Source organism: Sarcophilus harrisii, chromosome 4 (assembly GCF_902635505.1).
Source record: "Sarcophilus harrisii chromosome 4, mSarHar1.11, whole genome shotgun sequence".
In the NCBI taxonomy this organism is placed as follows: Eukaryota; Metazoa; Chordata; class Mammalia; order Dasyuromorphia; family Dasyuridae; genus Sarcophilus; species Sarcophilus harrisii.
In genome coordinates this window covers 324,525,338-324,553,047 of record NC_045429.1, presented here as the reverse complement: position 1 = coordinate 324,553,047, position 27,710 = coordinate 324,525,338, and the positions used below count along the sequence as shown (strand labels likewise).

At 31.9% G+C, this 27,710-nt stretch overlaps 1 protein-coding gene across 10 annotated transcripts in view; it reads right to left on the bottom strand.

Annotated features, from left to right (window-relative positions):
• Window positions 1-27,710, bottom strand: part of MARCHF10 (membrane associated ring-CH-type finger 10) — a 214,170-nt gene that overhangs the window by 172,353 nt on the left and 14,107 nt on the right. For all 10 annotated transcript variants that reach the window (XR_004233832.1, XM_031965918.1, XM_031965919.1 and 7 more), the window contains one exon: window positions 17,318-17,416. Coding sequence is in view for 7 of the 10 variants with exons in the window: in XM_031965918.1 (XP_031821778.1) it covers window positions 17,318-17,416 (99 nt within the window). In the remaining 3 variants the exon portion in view is untranslated. Of the gene's footprint in view, window positions 1-17,317; window positions 17,417-27,710 lie in introns of those variants that run through there.

Genomic DNA, 27,710 nt, shown 5'->3' with positions numbered 1-27,710 from the left:
ATAAGTAGGAATGAGAATAGAATAATCCCAAAGCAAAGTCACTATCTTAGATAAAGTGAAAGTCTAAGTTAAAGTTAAATCCTAATTATAAATATAAATGATGCAAAAATACTGTTCAGAGTGCTCTTAGAAGTTTGAATTGATAATATTAATAATAATGTTAAAAGTACTCAATACACTAACAATCCAAAAAAGAAGGAAAAAAATACTAATAAATGCTACCAAAGAAGTAGACTGAAGTTTTCAATAAAAAGGAAAAAAGCTGCAGGATTGCTTTTTTAAAATGGCACCTAATAATGTATTGCTTACAACAGATTTAACCCAGAAAGAGTTAAAAAGATTCAAGATTAAAGAATGATATAAAATTTACCCTGATACCATGAAAGTATGAAAATCAGGAATAGTACTAATACTTTCAAAGTAAAATTCAAACCTAAAGACATTATATTACATTATAAAGATATATCAAAATGATAGTGTAATTTGAAATAAATATATACTTAATAATTTTGTAAAAACAAATCACAAAGGAAAAATCAAACCAAAAGAAGATAGCTAAATTTGTTTTTAATGTGAAACATTTCTATTAGAATATGAAACCAACAAAAAGAAACTATAGAATTAAATAGTAAAGTAAAATAAACTAAAACACATGGAGAAAACTTAATGAGAAAATTAAAGAATATATATTTTTTTGGAAAATATTATTGAGACACTTTGTTTTGAAATGATTAACACTCAAAGGATATGAACAATTTTCAGATGATGAAATTGAAACTATTTCTACCCATATGAAAAGGTGTTCCAAATCATTATTGATCAGAGAAATAGAAATTAAGAGGACTCTGAGATACCACTACACACCTGGTCAGATTGGCTAAGATGACAGGAAAAGATAATGACGAATGTTGGAGGGAATGTGGGGAAACTGGGACACTGATGCATTTGGAGGAGTTGTGAACGAATCCAACCATTCTGGAAAGCAGTTTGGAACTATGCTTAAAAAGCTGTCAAACTATACATACCCTTTGATCCAGCAGTGCTACTACTGGGATTATATCCCAAAGAGATCTTAAACAAGGGAAAGGGATCCACATGTGCAAAAATGTTTGTGGCAGCCCTTTTTCTAGTGGCTAGAAACTGGAAAATGAATAGATGTCCATCAATTGGAGAATGGCTGAATAAGTTATGGGATATGAATGTTATGCAATATTATTGTTCTGTAAGAAATAACCAGCAAGATGAATACAGAGAAGCTTGGAGAGACTTACACGAACTGATGCTGAGTGAAATGAGCAGAACCAGGAGATCATTATACACTTCAATAACAATACTATATGAGAATCAATTCTGATGGTTGTGGCTCTCTTCAACAATGAGAGGATCCAAATCAGTTCCAATTGATCAGTAATGAACAGAACCAGCTACACCCAGTGAAAGAGCATTGGGAAATGAGTGTGGATCATAACATAGCATTTGCACTCTTTCTATTATTGTTTGCTTGCATTTTTGCTATTCTTCCCAGGTTATTTTTATCTTCTTTCTAAATCTGATTTTTCTTGTGTAGCAAGATAACTGTATAAATATGTATAGATATATTGTATTTAACATATACTTTAACATATTTAACATGTATTGGACTACCCGCCATCTAAGGGAAGGGGGTGGGGGAAAGAAGGGGAAAAGTTGGAACAAAAGTTTTTCCAAGGGTCAATGTTGAAAAATTATCCGTGCATATGCTGTGTCAATAAAAAGCTAGAACAACAAAAAAAAAATGATCGACAGTTCTCAACAAATACCCAAATACTGCCATACCCAGCACATTGCCTTAAAACATTTTTGCAAAACAATCTATTTAATAGGATGTTTATAACTGACAATATTAATGTAATTTTCTACTTTTTTACTTTACCAAAAACATACTTTTTTCCCAAGAACACACAAAACTTGAAGAACATTGATCATATGATATACTGCAATGAAGACAGTGATATAGAAAAACAGAGATTTAATACACTATATTTATAGATCATAATGCAATAAGTTATTAATAAAAATGATAAGGTAAGTAAAAGAGGCCCACATAGAAATAAAAAAAATTGTTAAGCAATGCCTAGATTTTAAAAAATTACAAAAACAATAAAATCAAAGATTTACTTAAGTCTGTCAACACCAATACCACACACCAAAATTTATGACATTTGGCAAAAGCTGTAAAATACCAAATTTCTCTGAGAAACATTGTTGTGAAATAGATTGGGCCCTGAATCAGGAGGATCTAAATTTAATACATAATGACCATGTGATCTTGGTCAGGCCACCGGGCCTCTGTATGCTGTACAATTCTAAAATATGTGGAGAAGGTGCTATTCTGCATTAATAAAGAAAAATCTTAAATAGGGAACAGGATCCTACATTAACATAATCACAGGTCTAGGTTAAAAAATAAAAGGCTTCATTAAGAAATAAAGAGAAATTTGAAAGCTGGCTTCTAATTTCACTATTCAACTTAAGCTATTCTCTTCAAGGTATCAATGGGCTCTTCACTAAATACAATAACTTTTCTCAGTGTTCAACCTGCTTGAGAGGTTGACTTCCTCAAACTTCTTTGCAGTTTCTGACCCTGCTAAACATCTCCTCTGCTCTTCTCTTGAAGACTTCCTTCTCTCTTAATCTCTGGGTCATTTTTCCTTTTGATTCTCCTCTCCTTGTGTGCCTTATTCAATATCAAGTTTCCATTCTCTGAGACTGGATGCCCTCTAAGATTCTGTCCCTTCTCTCTCTATTTTCTCATTAATTGAGTTCATCAGCTACAAGGTTTGAATTATCATCTCTATACAGATGACTCTCAGATCTCAGTATCCATTTGGATACAGGAAAAGCACTTTAAACTCAATATATCAAAGATGGAACACATTCTATTTCTCCCATAAAGCATTTCTATACCAAATGACCTCATATTTATGGATGACACTACCCTCCTAGTAACTCAGGTTCACAGCCTAAAAATCATCATTACTGTTTCTCTTTCAACCCCTATATCGATTAACTTATCAAATGTTGCCTTCTTTGGCCTTCATTTTCTCTTGTATCCATCCTCTTTTCTTTAATCACATGGTCAAAACTCTCTAATCTTTATTACCTCTCACCTGAGCTACTGCAGTGATCTAACTGGTCATGTTTCCACTCTTCCTTCTCCAATTTACTACAAAACTGTCAAACTGCATTTCCTACAATTGAATAGATCATGTCACTTCCCCCTTAAAAAGAGTCCCTATTTGCATCTGGGATAAGACTCACCCTAGCATTTAAAATTCTTCATAATTTGGTTCCTACCTACTCTTCCTATTTCACACACTCTCAATTTCAGTTGAACTGACTACACAGCTGTTTCTCTATCATGATATCCCATATAGAACCTCTTTGCCTTTTTTACATGTCAAGAATACAGTCCTTCCTCCACATCACCTCATATAACACAGCTCAAGTGCTGCATCTGACAGGGGGACTTTCTTGATTCCCTAATCATTGTTTTCTCACCTTGAAATTGTTTTGTACACACTGTACTCTGTATTTAGATAGCAGATATACATTATATTTGTCACCAAGCTCTTTTGTCTATAAAATGTAATGTAAGTTCCTTGAGATCAGAAACTGCTTTTACCTTTGCATGTCTTATCACTTAAAAACATGCTTTATCAAGAAACTGGAAACTGAGTGGATGCCCATTAATTGGAGAATGGCTGAATAAACTCTGGTATATTAATATTATGGAATATTATTGTTCTGTAAGAAATGACATCAGAGAGGCCTGGAGAGACTTATAAAGTGATGCTAAGTAAAATGAACAGAAGCAGAAGATCATTATACACAGCAACAACAAAATTACAATGACCAATTCTGATGGATGTGGCTCTCTTCAACAATGAGATGATTCAAACCAGTTCCACTTGTTCAGTGATGAAGAGAGACATCTACATCCAAAGAGAGAACTATGGGAAATGAGTGTGGACCACAACATAGCATTTCTACTCTTTCTGTTATGGTTTGCTTGCATTTTTGTTTTCTTTCTCAGGTTTTTTTCTTTCTTTCTAGATCCAATTTTTCCTGTGCAGCAAGATAACTGTATAAATATGTATACAAATATTGGATTTAACATATACTTTAACATATTTAACATGTATTGGACTACCTGTCATCTAGGGGAGGGGGTAGAGGAGAAAAGTTGGAGTAGAAGGTTTTGCAAGGGTCAATATTGAAAAATTATCCATTCATATGTTTTGTAAATAAAAAAGCTATTTTTAAAAATGCCTTACACATAAATAAGGATGTACTATAAATGTCTATTGAAGCAAATTTTGGATTTTTAAAACTTCAAAAAATAACTAAGTCATATGTCAAGATAAATTAAGAAAAAGAGAACTAATCAAGACAGAGAAGAAATAAATTTAAATTCTTTTAAAAATTGAAATGAAACATAAATCTAAGATCTAGTATTTTGAAAAGACCAAGCTAGTAAATAATTAATGAATCTATTTTTATGAAATATAGAGGGCCACAGATGGGGGAATTCTAGGTAAGACCTTTCATCCCAGAGGGAACCTGCTGACAATGTCTGGTTTGGCTCTCCATCTTCCTTTGGTGCCTTTCATCCTTCCTGAGAAGTCAAGGGGGTTGTGACCACCTGAGTTCTACTTGAAGCAAAAGATATTTACAGTAAAGAGAGGCATTTACTTATCAATAGCAGAATGAATACAGTTAACACTTGCACAGTGTACTGTGGTGATGTAATGATTCTACAGTTGGCACGTGCTCAGTGTGCTGTAGTGATGTAATCCTACTAAGGTATTTAGGGGCTAACATGACTTGGAATAAATGGACTCCATCTTTGACCAGCCTCATGGGTCTCCTGCCTTCATCACTCCTCCACCAAGACTAAGGATTCAGCTGGTCCCGAGATCCTCCAGAGAGCTAGTCTGGACAATATCTTTTGGCACCCCAATGTAGGGCCTCTAGAGAGTATATACTACAATGAAACAAAAAGCAAGCCCAAAGGATCAAATTCAAAATGAGAAAAAAGAAAAATTTTAAAGTATCAGAGATCATTAATTACACATAAGATCTATTCTAAGAAATTTGAGAGCCAAGAAGAAATTGAAGATTATTTTATTTTTATTTTTTTGCTACAAATAGTTTACATTTATTATAAGAATACAGCAAAAGGATCTATAGACCCATTAGTGATGACTGGTCTATTTGGAGAGAAAAAAAAGACTACTGAGAAATAATAGTTTACAAAACAATAAACTTCCATTTTAAAGAGAGAAAATCAGACAAATAAAAATATCATTTTAGCTGAAATTTAAAAAGCATTTATTATGAATCTAAAAACTGACAAATTAAAAAAGGGATAAATATAGATCTGTGTTACAGTGATAAAGGACAACAAATGATTGCTTTATATCTTTAAGAATCATTCATTTTCATATTGTTTTAAAGAGCCAAATGAACCTAATAAGACATTGTTTTTTTACACTTGCTGGAAGAAGCACCAATTTCCAGTGTTCTATATTATCTATTTCACAAATATATTATTTTAAAAAAAACAAAAAGTAATAAAGGTACTTTATCTGTTCTTAAACTCGTGGGAACATACTTTTGTCACAATATGGGAAAAAACACATGAAACTTCCAGCTACATTTAAAAGTCTTAAGCCATAACAGCACTTGCTATCCTCAAGGCTTGGGGTGGACATGCTGACACCATATATCTCAAGTCTTCCACCTTCTTCAAAGATAAAGTAAATAAAACAGAATAGAAAAATCCTTCTTCTATACCCATTATTCATGAGCCTGTCCCAGATCACCTCTTTACTGATGGGGATGGCACATTAATAACTTGAAAGATATCTGGCTACATTTTGTACTTTTACACTTCAACTTATAGTTAGTTCAATGTTCTAAAAAGGGGGTCTCTTCCACAGTGTAGCTTAGTGTCTTGAAGACTATTTTAAAAATAAGAATAACAATTTAGGAAGGCAATTACCTAAATGGATAAATCTCAGAAGGAGAAATCATAAAAGACACTAATAGAGCTACAAAAAGTCACCATACAGAGACAGATTACAGATTCACAAATGAATTCTAACACTCTTAAAAAACAGCAAATATTATAAATATATATAAAATAGCAAATATTATAAATGCTGATATAAAATACAGAAAAAATGGTAGACTAGTCAAATATTTCTTTGAGGCAAATACATTGTTGAACTCTGAACTACACAAGTCTGAGAAAGAAAATGACATGTCTCATCACTAATAAACATTTAAACAAAAATATTTTTATAAAACCCTCAGGGAGATATGGTAGAAAAAAGTTAGGAAATTGAGCTCTTCCCAGTTTCCCTCAGAAACATTAAGTCAGGCCTCTAAACAGATTTCTGGAGCTACAAAGAATGATGGAGTGTAACTATTTTCCAGCTTAAGATAACTCAAAAGGACTTCAAGAAAGGTACATCTCACTTGGATAAAAGAGGAATGCAGCCCAGTGCCCAACACAGTATTTTTACATTTTTTGGTTGTTTTTTGCTTGAATTTTGTTTCTTTCTCATTTTTTCCCTTTTTGATCTAATTTTTCTTGGGCAGCATGGTAATTGTGGAAATATGTATAGAATTGCACATATTTAACATAAAAAAAGGAAAAATCGACCCAGAAATGATGTTAAAAATTTTTGAACTACTATGCTCAAAGAAGAGCCTGAACAGCATCTTTCAAGAAATGATCAAGAAAAACTGCCCTGATATCCTAGAATCAAAGAGTAAAATATCCATTGAAAGATTACACCAATCACTTCCTGAAGGAGATGTCAAGATGAAAATTTCATGGAATATTAAAGCCAAATTCCAGAATTATCAGATTAAGGAGGAAATAAATACTGCAAACAGCCAGAAATAAATAATTCAAATATCAAGGAGCCATAAGCAGGACTTAGGAGCTTCAACATTAAAAGGATCAGAAGACTCAGACTATTATATTCCAGAAGGAAAAGGAGCTTGAATTACAACCAAAAATCAATTAATTACTCCTCAAAACTGAACATAATCTTTTGTGGAGGGGGGAGTAGACATCACATGAAGAAGCACAAAATACCTATTAGTGTAAAGAAAAATAATGGGGGTGACCATTGTCTGAATCTTACTTTCATTGGATTTGGCTCAAAGAAGGAATAATATACACACTCAATTCAGTACAGAAATCTATCTTGCCCTATAAGAAAGTAGAAGGGTAAAGAGGAAAAAAAGGGGGGCTGAAAGAAGTGAAAGCAGAAACAAAACATTGTTGAAGAGGAACAGGATAAAGGGAAAGAGAAGAGAAAAATATAAATGGGAAGAAAAATAGAATAGAGAAAATCAACAGTAATTATAAACCTGAATGTGAATGGGTTGAGTTCTCCCATAAACCCAGAGTAGGTAGCAGAGTGAATTGAAAATCAGAATTCTACAATATATTGTTTACAAAAAATACATTTGAAGCAGAGATACACACACAGAGTAAAGGTCAAAGACTGGAGCAGAGTACATTACACTTCAAATGAAGTTTTAAAAAAGCAGGGATAGTAATCCTGATCACAAAAAATGCAAAAGCAAAATAGATCTAATTAAAAGAGGTAAGGAATTAAACTACATCTTGCTAAAAGGTACTATAGACAATGAAGTAATATCAATATTAAGCATATATACATGAATAATATAACATCCAAATTCTTGGAGAAGTTAATTGAGTTACAGGAAGAAAAAGACAAAAAAAAAATACTAGTGTGTGGAGGGAACCTCAAACTCCCCTTCTTAGACCTAAATAAATCTAACCACAAAATAAAGAAGTGAACAGAATTTTAGAAAAGTTAAATATGATAGACCTCTGGAAGAAACTGAATGGGACAGAAAGCAATATAACTTTTCCTCAGCAGGACATGGAACCCACACAAATACTTCAATAGCAGAAAGGCATAAATATTAAATATATCCTTTCCAGATCACGATGCAATAAAAATTAAATGTACTAAAGGGCCACAGAAAGACATTAAAATATAGGCAACTAAATAATCTAATCCTAAAGAATCAGTGGATCAAACAACAAATTATAGAAACAATAATTTTATCCAAGAGAATGACAATAATGAGACAACATACTAAAAGGTATAGGATGCAGCCAAAGCAGTTCTCAGGGAAAATTGCATATTTCTAAATGCTTAAATGAATAAAATAGAGAAAGAACAGATCAATGAATTAAGATGTGCAACTAAAAACATCTAGGGAAAAAAACAAATTAGTAATCCCTAATTAAATACCAAATTAGAAATTCTGAAAATCAAAGGAGAGATTAACAAAAGTGAAAATAAGAAAATTATCAAAATAATAAAACTAAGAGCTGGTTTTGTTGGGGAAAAATATGTCATAAAATAAATTAACTTTTGGTTAATTTGATTTTTAAAAAAAGAAGGGAAAAAACCAAATAACCAGTTATCAGAAATGAAAAGGGTGAATTCACAACAATGAAGAGGAAATTAAAACAATAATTAGGAGCTATTTTGCCCATTCTGTATGCAATAAATCTGACCTAAATAAAATGGATGAATATTTACAAAAATATAAATTGCCCAGGTTAACAAAGGAGAAAATAAAATACTTAAATAACCCTATTTCAAAAAAAAAGAAATTGAACAAGTCATCAATGAACTCCCAAAGGAAAAAAAAATCTCCTGGGTCAAGTTGCAAGTGAATTCTACAAAACCTTTAAAAAACCAATTTAATTCCAAAAATATATCAAGGAGGAGTCCTCCCAAAGTCCTTTTATGGCACAAATATAGTACTGATACCTCAATGGAGAAAGAAAATTATAGATCAATTTCCCTAACGAATATTGATGCAAAAATATAAGATAAAATATTAACAAAGAGATTGCAGCAATTTATCACTAATTGCTGGAGTGTGCATATCAGTAACAAAGCTAACAAGAATTATATGATTATCTCAATAAATGCAAAAAAAGCTTTTGACAAAATACTTCATCCATTCCTATTAAAAATACTCAAGAGCATAGGAATGGTGTTTTCCTTAAAATGCTAAGTAGTATCAAGCATTATATATAATAAGAATAAAACAGAAGCTTTCCCATAAGATTAGAGATGAAACAATTATCACTATTATTTAATATTGTACTAGAAATGTATAGAAGTTTTCTCAATACTATTAGAGGTGAAACAATTATCACCACTATCATTTAATATTGTACTAGAAATGTTAGATTTAGTAATTAAAAAAAAAAGAAAAAGAAATCGAAGGAATTAGATTAGGCAATGAGGAAAGAAAACTATCACTCTGCAGATTATATGATGGTATACTTAAGAGAATCAACTAAAAATTATGAGAAATAAAACTTCAGTAAAGTTGCAACATATGAAACAAATCTACACAAATCATCAGCATTTTCATTTATTACCAACAAAGCCCAGCAGCAAGATAGAAAAAGAGAAATTCCATTTAAGCTTTAAACTATATAAAAAGTTTAATGCCAAGACAAACCCAGGAACTATATGAACACAATTACTTAATGCTTTTCATACAAATAAAGTCAGATCTAAATAACTGGAAAAATGTCAACTGCTCATGGGTAGACTGAGTTAATATAAAAAAATGACAATTCTGCCCAAATTATTTCAGTGCCATACCAATCAAACTGTTAAAAATTATTTTATGAAACTAAAAAAAAAACAATCTTGAAGAACAAAGAGGTCAAAAATATCAAGAGAACTAATGAAAAATTTGTAATTCAAAATCTTATAAAAATGAATTTTGAAAACTATCTTTAAACGTAATTGGAAAAAAATAAAATATTATTAAGTGGAAACAAGTTTAAAAGTACTCAAAATTAGATTCATCATGACTAAGTAGGATATATAACTGATATAATTTAATATTAGGAAAACAATCTATAAGACAAATACTATCAATGACAGGAAAAAATAGAATATCATTATACATGCAGAAAACCTGTAACAAAATATGAAGTCCTCTATATTAACATTAATATGGATAGAATATTTCCTTAATATTATTTAAAACTACATATTTAAATAAGATGGTTGTATATATGTGTGTGTGTGTATATGTGTGTGTACCTGCATGTGTATGTATGAAAATCTCCACCCTAGAAACAATCTCAAAAACAATAATTACAATATACCTAAAACAGGGCTATGCACCTGGCTATTTCTATGTGGCATTGGAACATAGAATCAGAGTTACAAAGTTACCTAATCCAAACTTCTCATTTTACAGATAACTCATGAAAGAAATATAAATATGCCTCTATTGGTAGCATGGGAGTTCTTAACCTATGGTTAGTGAATTACTGAAACTTTTGATTATTGTATTTCAATATAATTGGTTTTCCTTTGTAATGCTATGTTTTTTATTTTATGCATTTAAAAATCTTATTCAAAGGTGTGTTTAATAGGCTTCATCAGACTGTCAAAGAATGGACCAGAATAAAAAAAAATGGTTAATTCCTACTATAGAGAACATAGTATATATTCTAGAAAATTAAGTGCAATAAATCGAAAATAATCATAATCATAATCATTTATTGAGGTAATAAACTACCATTTGTATAAAATATAAAAAGAACTGTTTTATTGGAGGCTAAGTTTATAATAAGAAACATATAAGCAAAACCAATAAAAAACAGCAGAAAATGTGCTGAATATCAAGTTGGAGGAACTAAATTATCTTAATACCTGTATGAACTTGGTCACGTCACTACATCTCTAGGCCTAAATTTTTTGTCCTTAAAACAAGGAGCAGGAAGATATTTTTTAAAATATTTTCTGGCTCTGAATCTACTCCTATGACAATAAATCCACAAAAATCTGCACAATAATAAGGATATCAAGGTAAACTGATTAAAAAAGAAAGCTTTTTTCTATAATGACAAAATTTATCAAATATTTGGAAATTATATTATCAAAACATAAGAGACCTATATAAAGACAATTTCAAAAGTACTTTAACATAAAGACAAATTAAACAAATTTAAAAATTAAATGGCTAAGCAAATACAGTAAAAATTTAAATATTTTCCAAGCTCCTTTTGATTTACTTGATTTTTCCAATAAACTCATCATTGAAAAACCTTAAAATTTTGCAACATTCATTCAGCCTTTTTACTCACACTTCATTAGTATCTTCTGTCTCTCTGAGTGGAGGGTGGATCCATAAAATCCTCCATTCAGGGCAGACATCTCATTTCCCAAATGCACTTTGAACTACTTTGGCTTCTTCACCCCTATCATCATCCTACTACTATTTTCTCCTTTCTTTTTCCCTTTTCAACCTGTGTGTCTTATGGTCTTCCCTCAGTAGATTATAAACTCCATAAGAGCTGTCCTTTTTTCTTGTATTTTCGTCCCCAGCATGGTGTCTGGAGATCTATATATATAATAGGTGGTTAATAAATATTTAGAGCCAGCTAAATGTTGTAGAGGATAGATCACCTGGAGTCAGGAATACCTGAGCTCAAAACTCAGCCTCAGCTACTAGCTGTTTGACTCTGGGCAAATCACTTAACTCTGCCTCAATTTCCTCATCTATAAAATGAGATACAGAAAAAAAAATTGAAAAGTATCTTTGCCAAGAAAAATCCAAATGGAGTCACAAAGAATCAGACATGACTGAAATGACTGCATGATAAAAATGTTTACTGACTATTGAAACTAATTCACAGATTAACATGAGAACAAAAAGCTACTTCACAGAGTTAAATAAATTCAATGAAGAAAATGGATAAGAATAGCAAGAGAAACTATGAAAAAGAAAACTGACAAAAGGGGGGGTTGAGACTTATTTCAGATTTCAAAAAGCAATAATTATTTTTTTTAATTGTATGGTAATCAGAAAAAATTAGCTAAATAGGTCAATGAAAAATAAACAAAGTGAAGAAAGGGATACACATGTCCCATTGACCACAGTGGGGATTTGTCTTGACTGAGCATATTTGTTAAAAAAAGAGTTGTTTTTAAATTTTTATTTTTCAATTTAGGAGGAAAAAAATAAAGTAAAATAAGGGGACTTACAAAGTTGTGTTTTAAAAAAAGAAAAAGATAAATGGGCCACTGAATCATTTTTTAATGCAAAGAAAAGGAAGCATAAATAAGCAGGACAGCTTTGAAATTTACATACAGAACTTATATGTATTTAAAAGGAAAAGCAAGCCAAATATAAAAGATTTATGATTTCATATATAATCTTTTCCTACTCTACTTTACAGAACTGCTCATTTTGTTTGGTGTTTGGTTAAATTCAGGAAAAAATACCATTGAAAAAAAATTTAAAAGATACCTGATAGAGAATTGAAAAAGAGAATACAATATATACAAGAAACTAGTGAATGAAAAACCTACATTTAAAAAATACTGAGGAATATAATTACTATTCATTAAAAAGACATTGACGAAATTGGATAGCTGTATGGCAACAGCTTATACCATACCATATGATAAACTCTAACTGGATTTTGGAACTTAAAATTATTTTTAAAAAAAATTTAATATAAAAGAAATACTATACATCTTAACTATAGAAAGCACGAATATTTTTATCAAGCAAATGAAAGAAATTACCAGAGAGAAAATCATTAAGTTTTAATAAATAAAGATAATTTCTGCAAGATAAAAACTAGTATCTCTAAAACGAAAGGAACAGAAACAAATTAGGAATAAAATATTTGCAGCAAATATATAAAACAAAGGTCCAACATCCAGAGTCAAGATGCTTATGATATATTTGGGAACTGTAAATGGGAATGAATAGATGCTTTTCTAAAGGATGATTACAACTAATAATCACACAAAATGATGTTTAAATTCCCTAATAATCACAGAAACACACAACAAGACAATCTAATGATTCTGACTCACATCTGATAAAAAGGCCAAGACAGCTTAAAAAAAGAAATTACTTTTGGCAGAAGTTATGGGAAAGCAAATGTGTTTAAACAAATGGTGTAAACTTTTTGAAGTGAAACATGTCATATATACACAGAGAGAGAGAGAGAGAGAGAGAGAGAGAGAGAGAGAAATCACAAAATGGCTGTATCCTTTTATTCAATAATTCTATTGCTAGGGTCTTTATTTGTCTCTGTCTCTCTGTCTTTTTCTCAGTCTCTCTCTCTCTGTCCAAGGACTAGCCCAGTTAAAGTTGAAAAATGTTCATTATAGATGAACCAAATCAGTTCCAATAGAGCAGTAATGAATTGAACCAGCTACACCCAGAGAAAGAACTCTGGGAGATGACTATGAACCATTACATAGAATCCCCAATCCCTCTATTTTTGTCTGCCTGCTTTTTTGATTTCTTTCACAGATTAATTGTGCACTATTTCAAAGTCTGATTCTTTTTGTACAGCAAAATAACTGTTTGGACATATAAACATATATTGTATTTAATTTATACTTTAACATATTTAACAAGTATTGGTCAACCTGCCATCTGGGGGAGGGGGTGTCAGGGGAAGGAGGGGAAAAATTGGAACAAAAGGTTTGGCAATTGTCAATGCTGTAAAATTACCCATGCATATAACTTATAAATAAAAAGCCATAATAATAATAAAAAGAAAAACATTCATTATTAGAATGGCTTCAAGACTTTTTGGCCACAACAAATCATCTCTCTCAATAATATTTTATTTTTCCAATTTCATGTAAAGATAGATTTCAACACTGTTTTGTAAGATTTTGACCTTTAAATTTTTTTCTTCTTCTTCTTACTTCCCCACTCCTCAAGATAGCAAGCAATCTGATATAGGTTTGATATGCAATTCTTTTAAATATATTTCCACATTTGTCATGTTGCACAAGGAAAATTGGACCAAAACAGGGGAGAAATCATGAGGAAAAAAGCAAACAAAAAAGTGAAAAAAAAAATGCTTTGATTTACAATCAGTATCCTTATCTCTCTCTCTGCATGAGATTGGCATTTTCCATCCCAAGTCTATTGGAATTGCCTTGAATCACTGTTAAGAAGAGTCAAGCCCATCACTATTGATTATCACAGAAATATTGTTTGTTAAAAATTGTTCCCTGCGTTTTGCTTTCCTCGTTTTGGTTGCACTGCCTTTGGTTCTGTAACCCTTTTTTAATTTAATGTAATCAAGATTATTTAGCATTTCATAACTTTCATTACCTCTTATTTAGTTACAAATAATTCTGACTCCATAGATCTGAAAAGTAACCTATTCCTTGTTCTCCTAATTTGTTTATCGTATCATCCTTTATAACTAAATCATGTACTTATTTTGATACTATTTTGGTATAGGATGTGAGATATTGGTGTGCCTAGTTTCTGACATACTATTTTCAGTTTTCCTTGTAACTTTTGTCAAATAGTGAGTTCTTATCCCAAAAACTGGACTCTGGGTTTATCAAATGGTAAATTACTATAGTCATTGACTAGTGACTATTGTATCACTGACCCACTTATTCCGCTGATCCACCACTATTTCTTAGCCAGTACCAAATAGTTTTGATGTCTGCTACTTTATAGTATAATTTTAGGTCTGGTACATGTAGCTAGGCCACCTTCTTTTGCAATTTTTTCTATTAGTTCCTTTGATATTCTTGACCTTTTCTTTTTTTTTTTAGATTAATTTTGTTATTATAGTTCTATAAAATTTTTTTGGCAGTTCAATTGGTATGGAACTGAATAAGTAGATTAATTTAGGTAGCATTGTCACTTTTATTTTAATAGCTCAGCCTATCCACAAGTAATTAATATTTTCCCCAGTAGTTTAGATCTGATTTTATTCCACAGCAATTCTTGAAGACCATGTGATAAATCAGAGACACTGTATTCTGGAGCACTGGAAGGAAGCAACCACACTAATAAAATTACAGCTCATTTAAGTATGAAAGCACAGGAAGGTCATGGAATAATATGAAAACATAAAACTATAAACAAAAAATACAAATAAGTATCCACTTATTTGAAGTGTTACAAAATTAAGGCAGCAGAAACATAACAACTTATACAATGACTTTTAAAAGGAAAACAAAATCAAAGATGATGGAGCTGGAGATGGACACAGACATAGGGTCAGAGCAAACATTTTTAGTTTATTCATATTTGATGCTGAAGTTTTTCAAAGTATACTTGGAACTTCCAACCCTAAAAATCCTTTCCTAAATTTGGAGATTATCTCAAGTTACTATCTTGTTTCTCTTCTTCACTTTACCATAAAACTTCTTGGAAAAGCTATCTTCACTCTTCATCTACTTTTCTCACCACCCCTGTATTTTTTCATCTTTTACATTTGACTTCCACTTGCTTCTCTACTGCAGAAGATGACCTCAGAGATGACCAAGGACCATCTAATCACCAATATGATAACTCTTTTCTTCAACATCCTCTTCCTTAACTTCTCTGAAATATTTTATAGACCATCTCCAAAGTTACAAGAGGGTCTTACTCACCCTTGATTTCTGTGATATTATATTATTATCCTAGTTTCTCTTCCTACCTCTCTAAACTACTACTTCCATTTCTCTCATTACTTTCTCCTTCTCTCACTACATTAATTACCCTCATCTAATGGCTTCTCTTCTTTTTCCTGCTCCCAACATGTTGATTAATGCAAGGTTCTGTTTCAGGTCTTTTCTTTCTTCCCTATATACTCTCTCCATTTGCAATATCATCTGTACCTGACAGCTTCAACAATTAGCTCTGTGTGGATTATTCTCAAATCTATCGATCAATCCTTGCCCTCTTTCCAAAATTCTAGAGATGAATTTCTGAATATCTCCTGTAAATTGTAATAGTGCCTTAAATTCAGTTATATCCAAAGCCAAACTCTTCCTCAAAACCTTCTTTTCCTTATAACTTCTAATTTGTGCTAATGTTGTCATTATTCTTTTAGTTCTACATTTAAAAATCAGCATTATTTTTGATGACTTTTTTTGATCCCCTACATATAATCAAGTTGCCATTCCTGCTAGTGCAATTTTTTAGCCATCATTTTTTCCTATATTACTATGATTCACTTCCCTATTATTTCTAGCCTAAGAAAACTATAATCACCTTCTAAATAGTTTCCTTATCTTTGGTGTCTCATTGTTTTACACACTGCTGCTAGATTAATCTTCCTAAAGTACAATCTAATCATATGTTGTACCTTCTCCATATCTTTAAATACCATGAATGAATACCTATAAAAAAATATAAATTCCTTCATCTGCCATCACAGGTCCTTAATGATGTGGCTTCAGCTTAACTCTTTACCAATTTTACCTTCCAATAGTTCCCTTCAAATACACAAACAAGATATTATTCCTAAATATATCTCTTTCTCCCTGCTTGTACATCTTATTCTTGAAATTTTCTGCCCCTATTTCTGTTTGTTCAATTCTTAGCTTTCCTTTAGTGTCCATCTTAAAAGCTACTTTCATAAAGCTTACTCTGATTGCTACCACCCAATAAGAGGCATTAGCTCTATTCTTTGAACTACCATAGATAGCACTTTGTTCCTATTGTACCACTTGATATTCTATATAGTATAAGAATTATTTCTACACCCTTATCTCCATAATTAGAGAAGATGATAGAAGTACACAAAGGAAAGGATCATGCCTAATTATATTTTATATTCTCCATAGTTAGTACACAGTAGATATTAAATAAATGTTTGTTGAATAAATAGATATTGAATGAGTAAACAAATATCATTTGAACATAATTCATGGTCCTCAGACTTTACCTAAACTAGGATAGATAAAATTCTTCACAGATAATGTCATAAATATGTTAACTAATTCTTGGTAAATTTAGTCTAAAACAAAATAATGTTAGTTATTATGAGACAAATTCTCATTATATTTTATGTCCTCTTCATATAAAATTTATAATGAATGAAAACCTAATGATTTAAATGAACATAATCACCATTAAGATACAGTGCCTTCAATTTTGAGAATCATAGATTTTTCAAGTTGGAAGGTCCTTTGAAGACTTGTTTTGTTTACTCCATTATTTTACAGAAGAGGAAATGGAGAGGGGATGCTGATATAGTTAGTTGATATAAAAGCCAGGAGTGGATTTGAGTTCCTTGTCCACTGCTCTAGACATCGTAACACATTTTAGAATTTTCTGGAATCTCCTAGTCACAGAAAATATTAGCATTTTCTGGATTAACATACACCTAAAGCAACAAGACAATTTCTTTTTTTAAAAAGACAAAAATTAAAGAATAAAAAACCTTTCTAAATACCTGTCTGGAACATGATAAACTTGAAGGTCGGGGTCTCTCAAAACTTGACTCTTGCCTACAAAACTGATCTCGTTTCTTCTCCTGTCTTCTCAGGCAAGCCTAAACAAAACAAAACAAAAGTTTAATATAATTGGCAAACTTCAAAACTCCCAGGTCAAAGAGAAAATTTTGCAAAAAAAAGAAAAAAATAATTCAAATATGCTAGAGGTACAGTTAGAATTGTACAAAACTTATCAGCCAATATCAAAGATTAATTTCAAGGAACTTAACATGCACAAATTGTTTTTTTTTTTTTTTACCATGGAAAAGTGTATCATATATTTAAGATTGACATCAGTAATTGGGTAGTTCAAAAGAAAGATTGGGGCAGGAATGAGTGTGATCTGACTCTAAAAAGCAAAACTTTTTCAAGGAAAAGGTAAAAATAGTAATTATGTTATACAAATGAGGTGCAGAGGAAGAACAAACACAGAATCATTAGAGAGAGCAGGAGGACTTGTAGTTTTGAAAACATACTCACACTGGAATTGAGTTAAATAGGCAACACTATACACACACACACACACACACACACACACATACTCACACTCACTCTTATTTACCATTAAAGGTATAACACCCTCCCAAATCTATAAAGAAATAAGGGGGGAGGAGTAGGTAGAGGAGGAAGCAAAAGGTAGGGGAAAAGAAGACAAGGGAGGGATTCAAGGTTGGGGGCAGATTAAGTAACAGCAAGGCAAGTTAAGGAACAGAACTGTAGTAAAGTTAGCAGACATAGGAAAGAATATCAATAACATACTACAACAAAGATCAATAGTAGAATTTATAGGGTTAATAATAATTGATCTTAGACAAAGTCAAACTTAAAAGATTCAATCAAGAGAGAAGTCTACATTATATGTCAGCCACATTAATATTGTTTTAGATGTATGTTTACCAATGGGTAAATGCATATATGTGTATATATGTATCTGATTATATGAAGGTATATATGCATGTATCACAATGTATGTATATAGATATATGTATATGCATGTGAGTCTCTGGGGGGTATGTGTTCACATATACATGTGTATATCTATCTATGCATATATATTTGTGCCTAACTGTAGCCTGCTTGGAGGAAGTGGGGGAGATGAAAAGGGAGAAAAGAATAAATTTCAAAAAAGTGCACAGCAAAGAACAAAAGAACAACTTATAAGGAAGCAAATAAAAATATAATTTCTTCTATTATTATATATGCTTTCTTGACATGGGAATTTATTGTTATATATTTTGAATCCTTTCTGATAAACTGTTGGGCACATGACAATGTTCTATTTTATTTTGTTTTGTTTTGTTTTTATTTTCCTTTCCTCTGTTTTTTCTATTCTGTATTTTTTTTCTTATTTTGTATTTATTGCAATAATTTTTTTTAAAAAAGGAACAAAAAAGTTACTATGTTTTTAAGTTTTCATTTTGTTCCAGGGTTTACTCTCATTATAATGTACCCTACCCTAAGTCTTTGATTTCTCAGTAAAGGACTACTTTACCAGTATAGATTAGTATATTCTCTGTGATATATAGTTTTGGAGTATTTAATGTTTTAAGTAACTTGCCAAGGATCACAAAGTCAATACATGTTAACTAAACCCAGGTCCTCTTATCTTCAAGGCCAGTTCCTTCTTTCTTTTTCAAATTTTCAATAGCATTTTATTTTTCCAAATACATGTAAAGATAATTTTCAACATTCATTTTTGTAAGATTTGTGTTCCAAGTTTTTCTCTCTCCCTCCTCTACATCTCCCAAGATATCAAGCAATCTGATATTGGTTAAAAATGTGCAATTCTTTTAAACATATTTCCATATTTGTCATGTTGTGCAAGAAAAGTAAGACCAAAAGGTAAAAAAGAACAAGAGAAAAACAAACAAATAAAAGAAAAAAATGAAAATACTTATGCTTCAATCTACAATCAGTATCCAGAATTTTCTCTCTGGATGCAGATGGCATTTTCCATCCCAAGTCTATTGAAATTAAGGCCAATTCTTAATTAAACAAGCAAATATATTTAAGTATCTGCTGTATGTGCACTGGGAATACAAAGAATGAAACAATACTTTTCTCAAAAAGCTGACAGTTTATTGAGGGAAACAGCAAGAATAATACATGACAAGTAAAAATAAAAGAGTAAATAACATGATAGTTAAATATAATATAATGATCATTAGGAGATGTTGGAAAATCAAGATTTGGCAAATGATTTTATATTTGAGAAAGAGTAAAAAGTCAAAGATCACACTGAGATGGTAAACCTAGGAAACAGGAAAGTTTGGAAGAAGAATTTTGGGGGATAGAGTTGAGGAAAGCTTGCAAGAGAAGTGGGAGAAGGTGGATAATGAGTTCTGTTTTTTTTTTTAACATACTGAATATGGGATGTTTCCAATTATATGTAAACATGTTAGTTTGAAATGTCTAATAAGTAATGAATGATATAGGACTAAAGGTGAGGGGAGAAATTGGGCTTGAATATAATGAATCTGTGAATCATCAACAAAGAGATGATAATTAAGTCCATAGGAATTGATGAGATCACCAACATGTGTATATTAATGTAAAGAGCCAAGAAAAGAAGACCCAGCAAAAAACCTTGAAATGAAGCCACAGTTAGGGGGCATGATAGGGATGATAGGTCAGCAAAAAGGACTGAGAAGATATGATCCAATAAGTAGGAAAAGAGCCAGGAGAGAATAGTTTCACAATAATCTTGAGGCATGAGAGTATCCAGGAGGAGAGAATGCCTGATAGTGTGAAAGGAAGCAAAGAGTTTAAAAGGATGAGTTCAGAAAAGACCATCAAATTTGGCAACTAAAACACAACTGGCAATTTAAGAGAGAAAAGTTTAAATTGAATGATGAGGTTGTTCTAATCATATGATCCTATTGAGTTGGGTATTATATAGTCCCAAATATTCTTTTAACAACTATTATTCAATACAACAGAACAGAACAGAACAGAACTCTCCTTAACTCATTTCTCTTTTGGCCCACAGAGTTAAATCAAAAGAATTATTTGTTTTGATGAAATTATTGTTCTAATAAATGTAAACTATGTATCACTTTGTGAATTATACATCTGAATAACTGCTTCCTTTAACAAATTGTCTGAGTAGCATTTCTTAGGAGATCAAGGTCATTTTGTAATCATGATAAAAAAATCAATCCTCAACTATAAAAATATTAATAAAAGATGACTCTTCTTTGTTATAAAGAAATCCATTGTCAAAATATTCTTCATAGTGTTATATCAGAAACATGTTATCTTCTATGATAGTGAGGAAATCTTATTAAAAATATAGAAACCACAAAAAAAATTCATTATATTTGACATTTTACAAAACCCAGCAGCATTAATTTAATACTAAGATGCCATTCTTAGGAGAAGTCATGTGGCAAAGTGCTTGAGTACTGCACTCAAAAATCAAGAAGCCTTAATTTCCAGGTTTGCAGTCTTCCTTGTGATACTAGCTATATGACCATACATAAATCTCTTAACCTCGGTGATCTTTAGGCAACTCTCAAAACTCTAAGTTAAACTTTTCTTACATTTTCATTCTCTATTATTAGAATCAGACCCATACTAGAATTTTGGACTATTAGGGGAATCTCTTACTGTTGTTCAGTCATATTTGACTCTTTGTGACCCCATTTGGTAATTTCTTGGCAAAGATACTGGGAGTGTGATCTGCCATTTTTTTCTCCAACTAATTTAACAGATGAGAAACTAAGGCAAACAGGGTTAAATGACTTTTCTAGGATCACACAACAACTAAGGCCATTTCTGTGTTCAAGAAAATGAACCTTCTTGATTCCAGAGCTAGCACTCTATCCACTATGTTACCCAAAGAGATTGATATAATCAAAAATTAAGTCTTAAGACTTAAAATTCAGCACATATAGCCACAGAGAGATCTGTACCTTTAATCTATGTCAGAATCATTCACACTATCAATAAGGAGGAAATTTTGCCTCTAATTAAAACAATTACTTCCCAAGATAGAGATGCAAGACTATATTCTTCCTTGGTTGTCAAAACATGATTCAAGAGGTTCTGGCCATAAAGAAAAATCTAATCTCTTTTGCTCCAAAATTTAGCTTGTTTTCATTAAAAAAAAGTAAAATGAGTAGCTAGTCTTGGTCCATGTCACTGGATCTAATAAGAAATCAGGGTAAGCCTAAAAGAAATTGGGCAGAAAAGTTAATGAAATTCAACTAATTATGGACTAGCTTTTCTTTCTATTCGTTTTTTGTTTATTTTTAATTGGAATCTGTGTCTATGGGGAGCACTGAGTGTATAGTTATTTGCTGAAGACAGATGCTCATGTTCTCTTAATTTACTGCTAAGAGGAGCAAAAGAAGAAAATGAAGATGAATAGGAAGAGGGAGGAGATATCATCAATAAATGCAGGAAAGGTCAATCCAAGTTTATTAAAATGAATAGAATTTGTTCAGACTAAGTGCCTTTTGAAAACTATCTCTAAGAATATATGTGACTTCAATAGTTCTTTGCTAAAAAGGGGAGGAGAAGGAGACAGATTCACATACACACACTGAACAAAGTTAAAGGGATGATTCCAAACTCCTCCTGCTCCCTTTCTTTCTAGCTTCTTATATCATTCTATGAGTAGGAGGACAGAACAGTGGAAAGGCAGATATTTTCTAATTCTTTCTAACCTTTTTTACAGCCAAGCAACTTTTCAAGTGTTATTTAAACACTCATCCTTCCTCTCTCTCATTTAAAGTTCTACAAAACAGTAGGAAAATAAATATGATGATAATTTGGCTTATGGAATTATACAGATGTTCCCCTAATTTCTTTAGTTTTCTATTTATAGGGAATTGGTATGTCTTTTTAGTTATTTTTGTTTTAACTTAGAACTGTCTATTGTAAATCTATAGCAACAGAGCCTACTGATACTCAAAGGGTAAAACTCAAAGGGCAAAAAAAAAACTTTGCTTTTCTCCCTCACTTCTTTTTCTCTTGATGTTACCACTATCTTTTTTAGTCACCTCAGCTCACAACCATGGTCATCTTTGATTTCTCTTTCTCCTTCACCCAACATATCTAATCAGCCATCAAAGTCCCTTTGACTCTACTTCTGAAATTTCTCTCTCTCTCTCTTTTTTTTTTCTTTTTTTGGGCTGAGGCAATTGGGGTTAAGTGACTTACTCAGGGTCATACAGCTAGGAAGTGTTAAGTGACTGAGACCAGATCTGAACTCAGGTCTTCCTGACTTCAGAGCTGGTGCTGTATCCATTGCTCCACCAGAAATTTCTTTCTTGATTGATCCTCTCCACACTGACGTCCTTATTCAGAGGCATGCATTATCTTGCATAGATATCTGTAATAGCCAGTATTCCTGATTCAAGTTTATTTTATAGCTAATCCATCCTTTATGCTTTAGCCTAAGGAATGCTCTTCTCATGTCACTCTTCTATGTCAGTGGCTCTTTGTCTTATTGTCACTAATAATGTACAAATTCCTGCCCCCCCCCCCGACATTCAAGGCCCTACATAAACTTTTATGTTACCAAGTGATGATGTTAGCCACTCATCTGAATTCATCTAACAAAAAAGGCAAAGTCCTAATTAAGTGATGTGATCTTTATAGTTCTCAAATGAGAGAAAAGGAATAAACACTTAAGTCCCTATTACATAGCTAAAACTAACTCCTTTAATCCTCACATTATCTCTGTGAGCTAGATACTATTATTTACCTCCACTTTTACAGTTTATAGTTACTTACTCAAATAGACTGCTACCTTCTGAGCCTCAGCTCTCCCTGTGTGGGGCAGCAACAACTCTGCTGTCAAATGTTGTATGTACCTGCCTTCATTCTCTACAAAGGGAAGGGTGTTATGTGACCATATATCATTCTATGCCCTCACCATATAGTCTATGTTCTGGCCAAACTAGACTTCTCTTCCCTTCACTCTTGTCTAGCTCCAATTTCTGCGCTTTTGATTTTTGTTGGTACTGCTCTCCATATTTGTAATGCACTCTTGCCTTTCTTGTCTATTGAAGTGTCTCATCTTGTTCTAAATCTAATCTGAATGCTACCTTTTCCAAAAAAAGCCCTACCTCATCCCCCCACTTTAAATTTCTTCAAGATCAAAGTGATCTCAGCTTACTCAAATTTATCACAGCACTTTGCCAGGTGGATCGTCCGCATTATCTTACTTTTGCTTGTATTATAGATACTTGTTACATGCCTTTCCCCAAGAAATAAAAAGATCTAATGAAGGCCTAGTTGGGTTGCAATCAGCAAATCTATAAAATCAGATAACTATTGAAGCATAGAAGTAAATCTTTCCCTTCATAGATGGTAAACTTCTCAAGAATAATGTCTGTGTATCTTCAGACACTAACACTGAACAAGTAGGTGTTTAAAAAACAAAGTTTGTATTGAATTAAGTAAAAGGGGAGGGGAAAGCAGTGGGAAAGGCAACAGATATAATAAATTCTGATAAGAGAAAATTGTCAGTTGAACTATTAAATATTTACTTACTATTTATTAATATCTAGATTGTTTTAACTACTGTCTGCCCAAACAGTGACAAAACAGACTTAGTTTTTAGTATTTTATTTTATTTACATCTTTTGTTCTTATATAACTTTCATTTCAAATATACTTCTTCCCTACCCAGAGAGACATCTTTTATTACAAAAAATAAAAAGAAAGAAAAACAAACAACTCAGCAAAACTAATGAACAAAATAACCAATTCTACCCATCACTCCACACCCTCTGATTCCCACATCTCTGGAAAAGAAGGGAGATACATTTTATCATCTTTGGTCACAAACTTAGTCATAGAATTACATTGTATTGGGTTTTTAGTTTTTTCCCCATTTATATTGTGATAGTCATTGTATATACTGTTATCCTGGTCACTTGCATCATTTAAGTCACTTTGATTTTATTTAAGTCTTCCCATACTTCTCTGAGCTATTCTGATTTCATCAATGTTAATATTACATTACTATATCATAATTTGTTTATCCATTCCCCAATCAATAAGTATTTACTTTGTTTCTGGCTATTTACTGTTATATAAAGTACTACTATAGATATTTTCGTGTATATAGGACCTTTGTTTCTATCTTTGATTTCTTGAGCCATTATCTAGTAGTATAAATTCTAAGTCAAAGGAGTATAGGCATTTTTGTTTTTTTAAGCATAATTCTAAATTGCTTCCCAGAATGGATATACCAATTCATAGTTGCACCAACAGCATATTACTGTTCCTGTCAACATTCCTCTAGTCCTGATTATTCCCCTTTTGTCATCTTGGTTAATTTGCTGAGTTTCAGTGAAACTTCAGGACTGTTTTCAGGACTTGTTTTATTATTATTATTATTTTATTATTATTAGTGATTTAGAGCAATCTTCCTTTAAAAAAAAATTAACCTGTGTATGGAGCATTTGCAGATAAGCATTTCTTCTGCAATTTATTATCTTAAGAAGTTGCCTAAAGCAGTGAGATCTTAACTGATTTATCTAGGTGACATAGCCAGTGTGTCAGAAACTAGACATGAATTCAAGTATTTCTGACTTCTGAGATCAGCTTTTTATCAATAATAGTAAAAACTCAAATAACACCTATATGGCACCTACTTTGTTCTAGATACTCTGTTAAATGCTTTACAAATATTATATTATTTTGATTATTGCAGCATTTGATCTACTTGAGGTATATAGACACCCATACTTGAGGTATATAGAGGGATATAAAAGCCCCATTTTATAGTTAAAGAAAATGAGGCAGATAAGTTACTTGCCTAGGATCACATGGCCAGTAAGTTTCTGGGCAAGTATTTGAATTCTAGTCTTTCTGACTTCAAGCCTCTTGCTATAATATACACCACCAACTAAGTCTATGCCATACAGTTTCACATGCAGTTGTTAATATTTTGTCATTCATCATCTTAGAGCAATTTTCAAAAGTCTCATTAAACAATGAAAGGGCCATTGAACCAAGTTCAAATGCATTTATTAAGGAATCTCTATGATCTAACACATATATAAGAGACTCTCTGTTCAAGAAGAGCCTTTATTTAAGGTTGTATTTTACTCTACTGAGTAAAATGCCTTTTTGTAATCGTAACAAACAAACAGCAGAAACATGTATTCTCTGTACTTTTCAGTCAATTGATTTTAAATGTGGTCTTTTGTAAAGAATTAGTTACCAAATCCTGCCATTTCCCTTTTCATATCATTATCAAAGAAACCCTCAACATGCATGTAAATAAATCTCATCCGGACTTTATAAAAATGAAAGAGTAAGCATGGGGATCAGTAGTCTTTTTTATGGATATTAACATCCCCATGATTTTTTTCTTTCTTTTGGCATCTTTCCTCCCATTAGATAACCTATAAAATGATTACTCAGTGCTCTGGGCTAGACAGAGCATGGTATCTATGCATGTATCTGCTCTGTCCCAAAGTTATGCTTGATTTCACTTCTTAATCATTTCTACTTCAAATAGAAAATTGGGGTCTGGAGATTAAGATGCAAATGTAGTAGCTTTTCTGTCAATGATAATGAAAATGATCAAATTGAATAGAGACTGATAATTCTTACTGATACAACTTCTACATCAATAAATTGTCATTTTGTGCTTATTAAACATTAAAAAGTACATTTCATTTTAGTGGTCATATTTATTCAGGGAAATTATTCAATTTCAGTAATTTCCCCCAGTCTTCCAGAAAAAAGGAAACTATATTTCTCAGTAGCCAACCAATCAAGAACTCAACATTTTTAAAGTACTTATTTGTTCTAGGCCCTGTGCTAGGCTCTGAGGATACAAAGATGAAAAACCAAAACAGTTCTTAAGAAATTTACATCTTTTAAAAAAATTACTGGTATGTTTTGTTTTTAAGTTATCTTAATTTCCAAACATATCCCTTCCCCCTGCCCTTACATACAAAGCAAATTTATTATTGTGAAGAATAAAAGGGGGGAACAACATATGAAATACCTAATCAAATAAAAAGCATATATTAGGTAGGAACCTACTATGTTCTAGGCACTGTACTAAGTGCTGAAAGGGCAAATACAAAAATGAAATGATTACCATCCTCCAGATGAGGGAGATAACATGTATATAACTAGCTACATACAAAATAAAGATAAATATTAGGTAGAAGGCACAAGAAGTGGAGTAATAAGGAAAGATTCCAAGTAAAAGGTACCACTAGAGTTGATTTCTGAAGCAAACAAGGATTCTAAGGCACATGGATAAGAAAGGAGCATACTCCAAGATTGGGGACAGTCATTTCAAAGGCATGGAGAAAGGAAAGGGAGTATTGCGAGGAGGTCTGTCATAAGCCACAGAGCAAAAAAGGGAGGAGACAAACAAGTACAAGATAATTTGAGGGAAGTGGGAACAGAAAGCAATAGCAGCTGAAGGAATCAGAAAGGAGGAAGAAGGAAAGAAAGGAGCATTTATTAATCACCTGCTACATGCTACTGTGTTAAGTGCTCTATAAGTATTGTCTAGTTTGATGCTCACAATAGCCCCAGAAGGTAGGTACTATTATGATCCCCATTTTATAGCTGATGAAATCAAGTATAAGCAAGAGGTGATGAGAGCCTGGATTGGCAGGATAGTTTGTAAGAAGAAAGAAGGAAAAAAGGTATAAAAGACAAGTGTGTAAGTAGAATCTTTGAAAGTAAACGTCTGTCTATTTCATATTATCTCTGTCCATCCCAGTAGCATTATTATTACATTCATATAATGGAGCTGTTTGAGAGGCAGAACAGGATAGTAAGCCAGCTTAGGGGCCAGGAACACCTGGGTTCAAATCCCACTTCTGAGCAAGTCATTAAACTTCTCAGTATTCAGGAAACTTATCAAGATTCTTAAGCTATAGAAAGGTGGATAAAGCACTGGGTCTTAAGAAATGAAGAATATGAGAAATTAAAAAACACGAGAAAATACATATGAAATGATTACACTATAAAGAAATCAGAAGCAAAAGAACAATATACATACTGACTACAAAAATGTTAATAATAAAACATTTAAAAGTAGCAAAATGCTAATAAATGTCAGGAAGAATCTTGGTACTGAAGAACCAATCAATAAGGAAACACGCCTTCCTTTCAGTAAAAAGAAGAATAGGAAAAGACAGAGAATATCGATTAACTGCTATCATAGTTACTATATGTCAATTGATTTTGCTTAAATACTTTATTTGTTATAAGGAAATAGTTCAAGTGGGGAAGGGAAAAGGGAAATTGCTGCAATATAAAATACTTAAGGCAACAACAAAATTTTTAATTTCAAAAAATTAAAAAGATAGTGCCCTGCTACTGCTGAGAAGCAGAGTTGGGGTCCTGCTGCCCTCC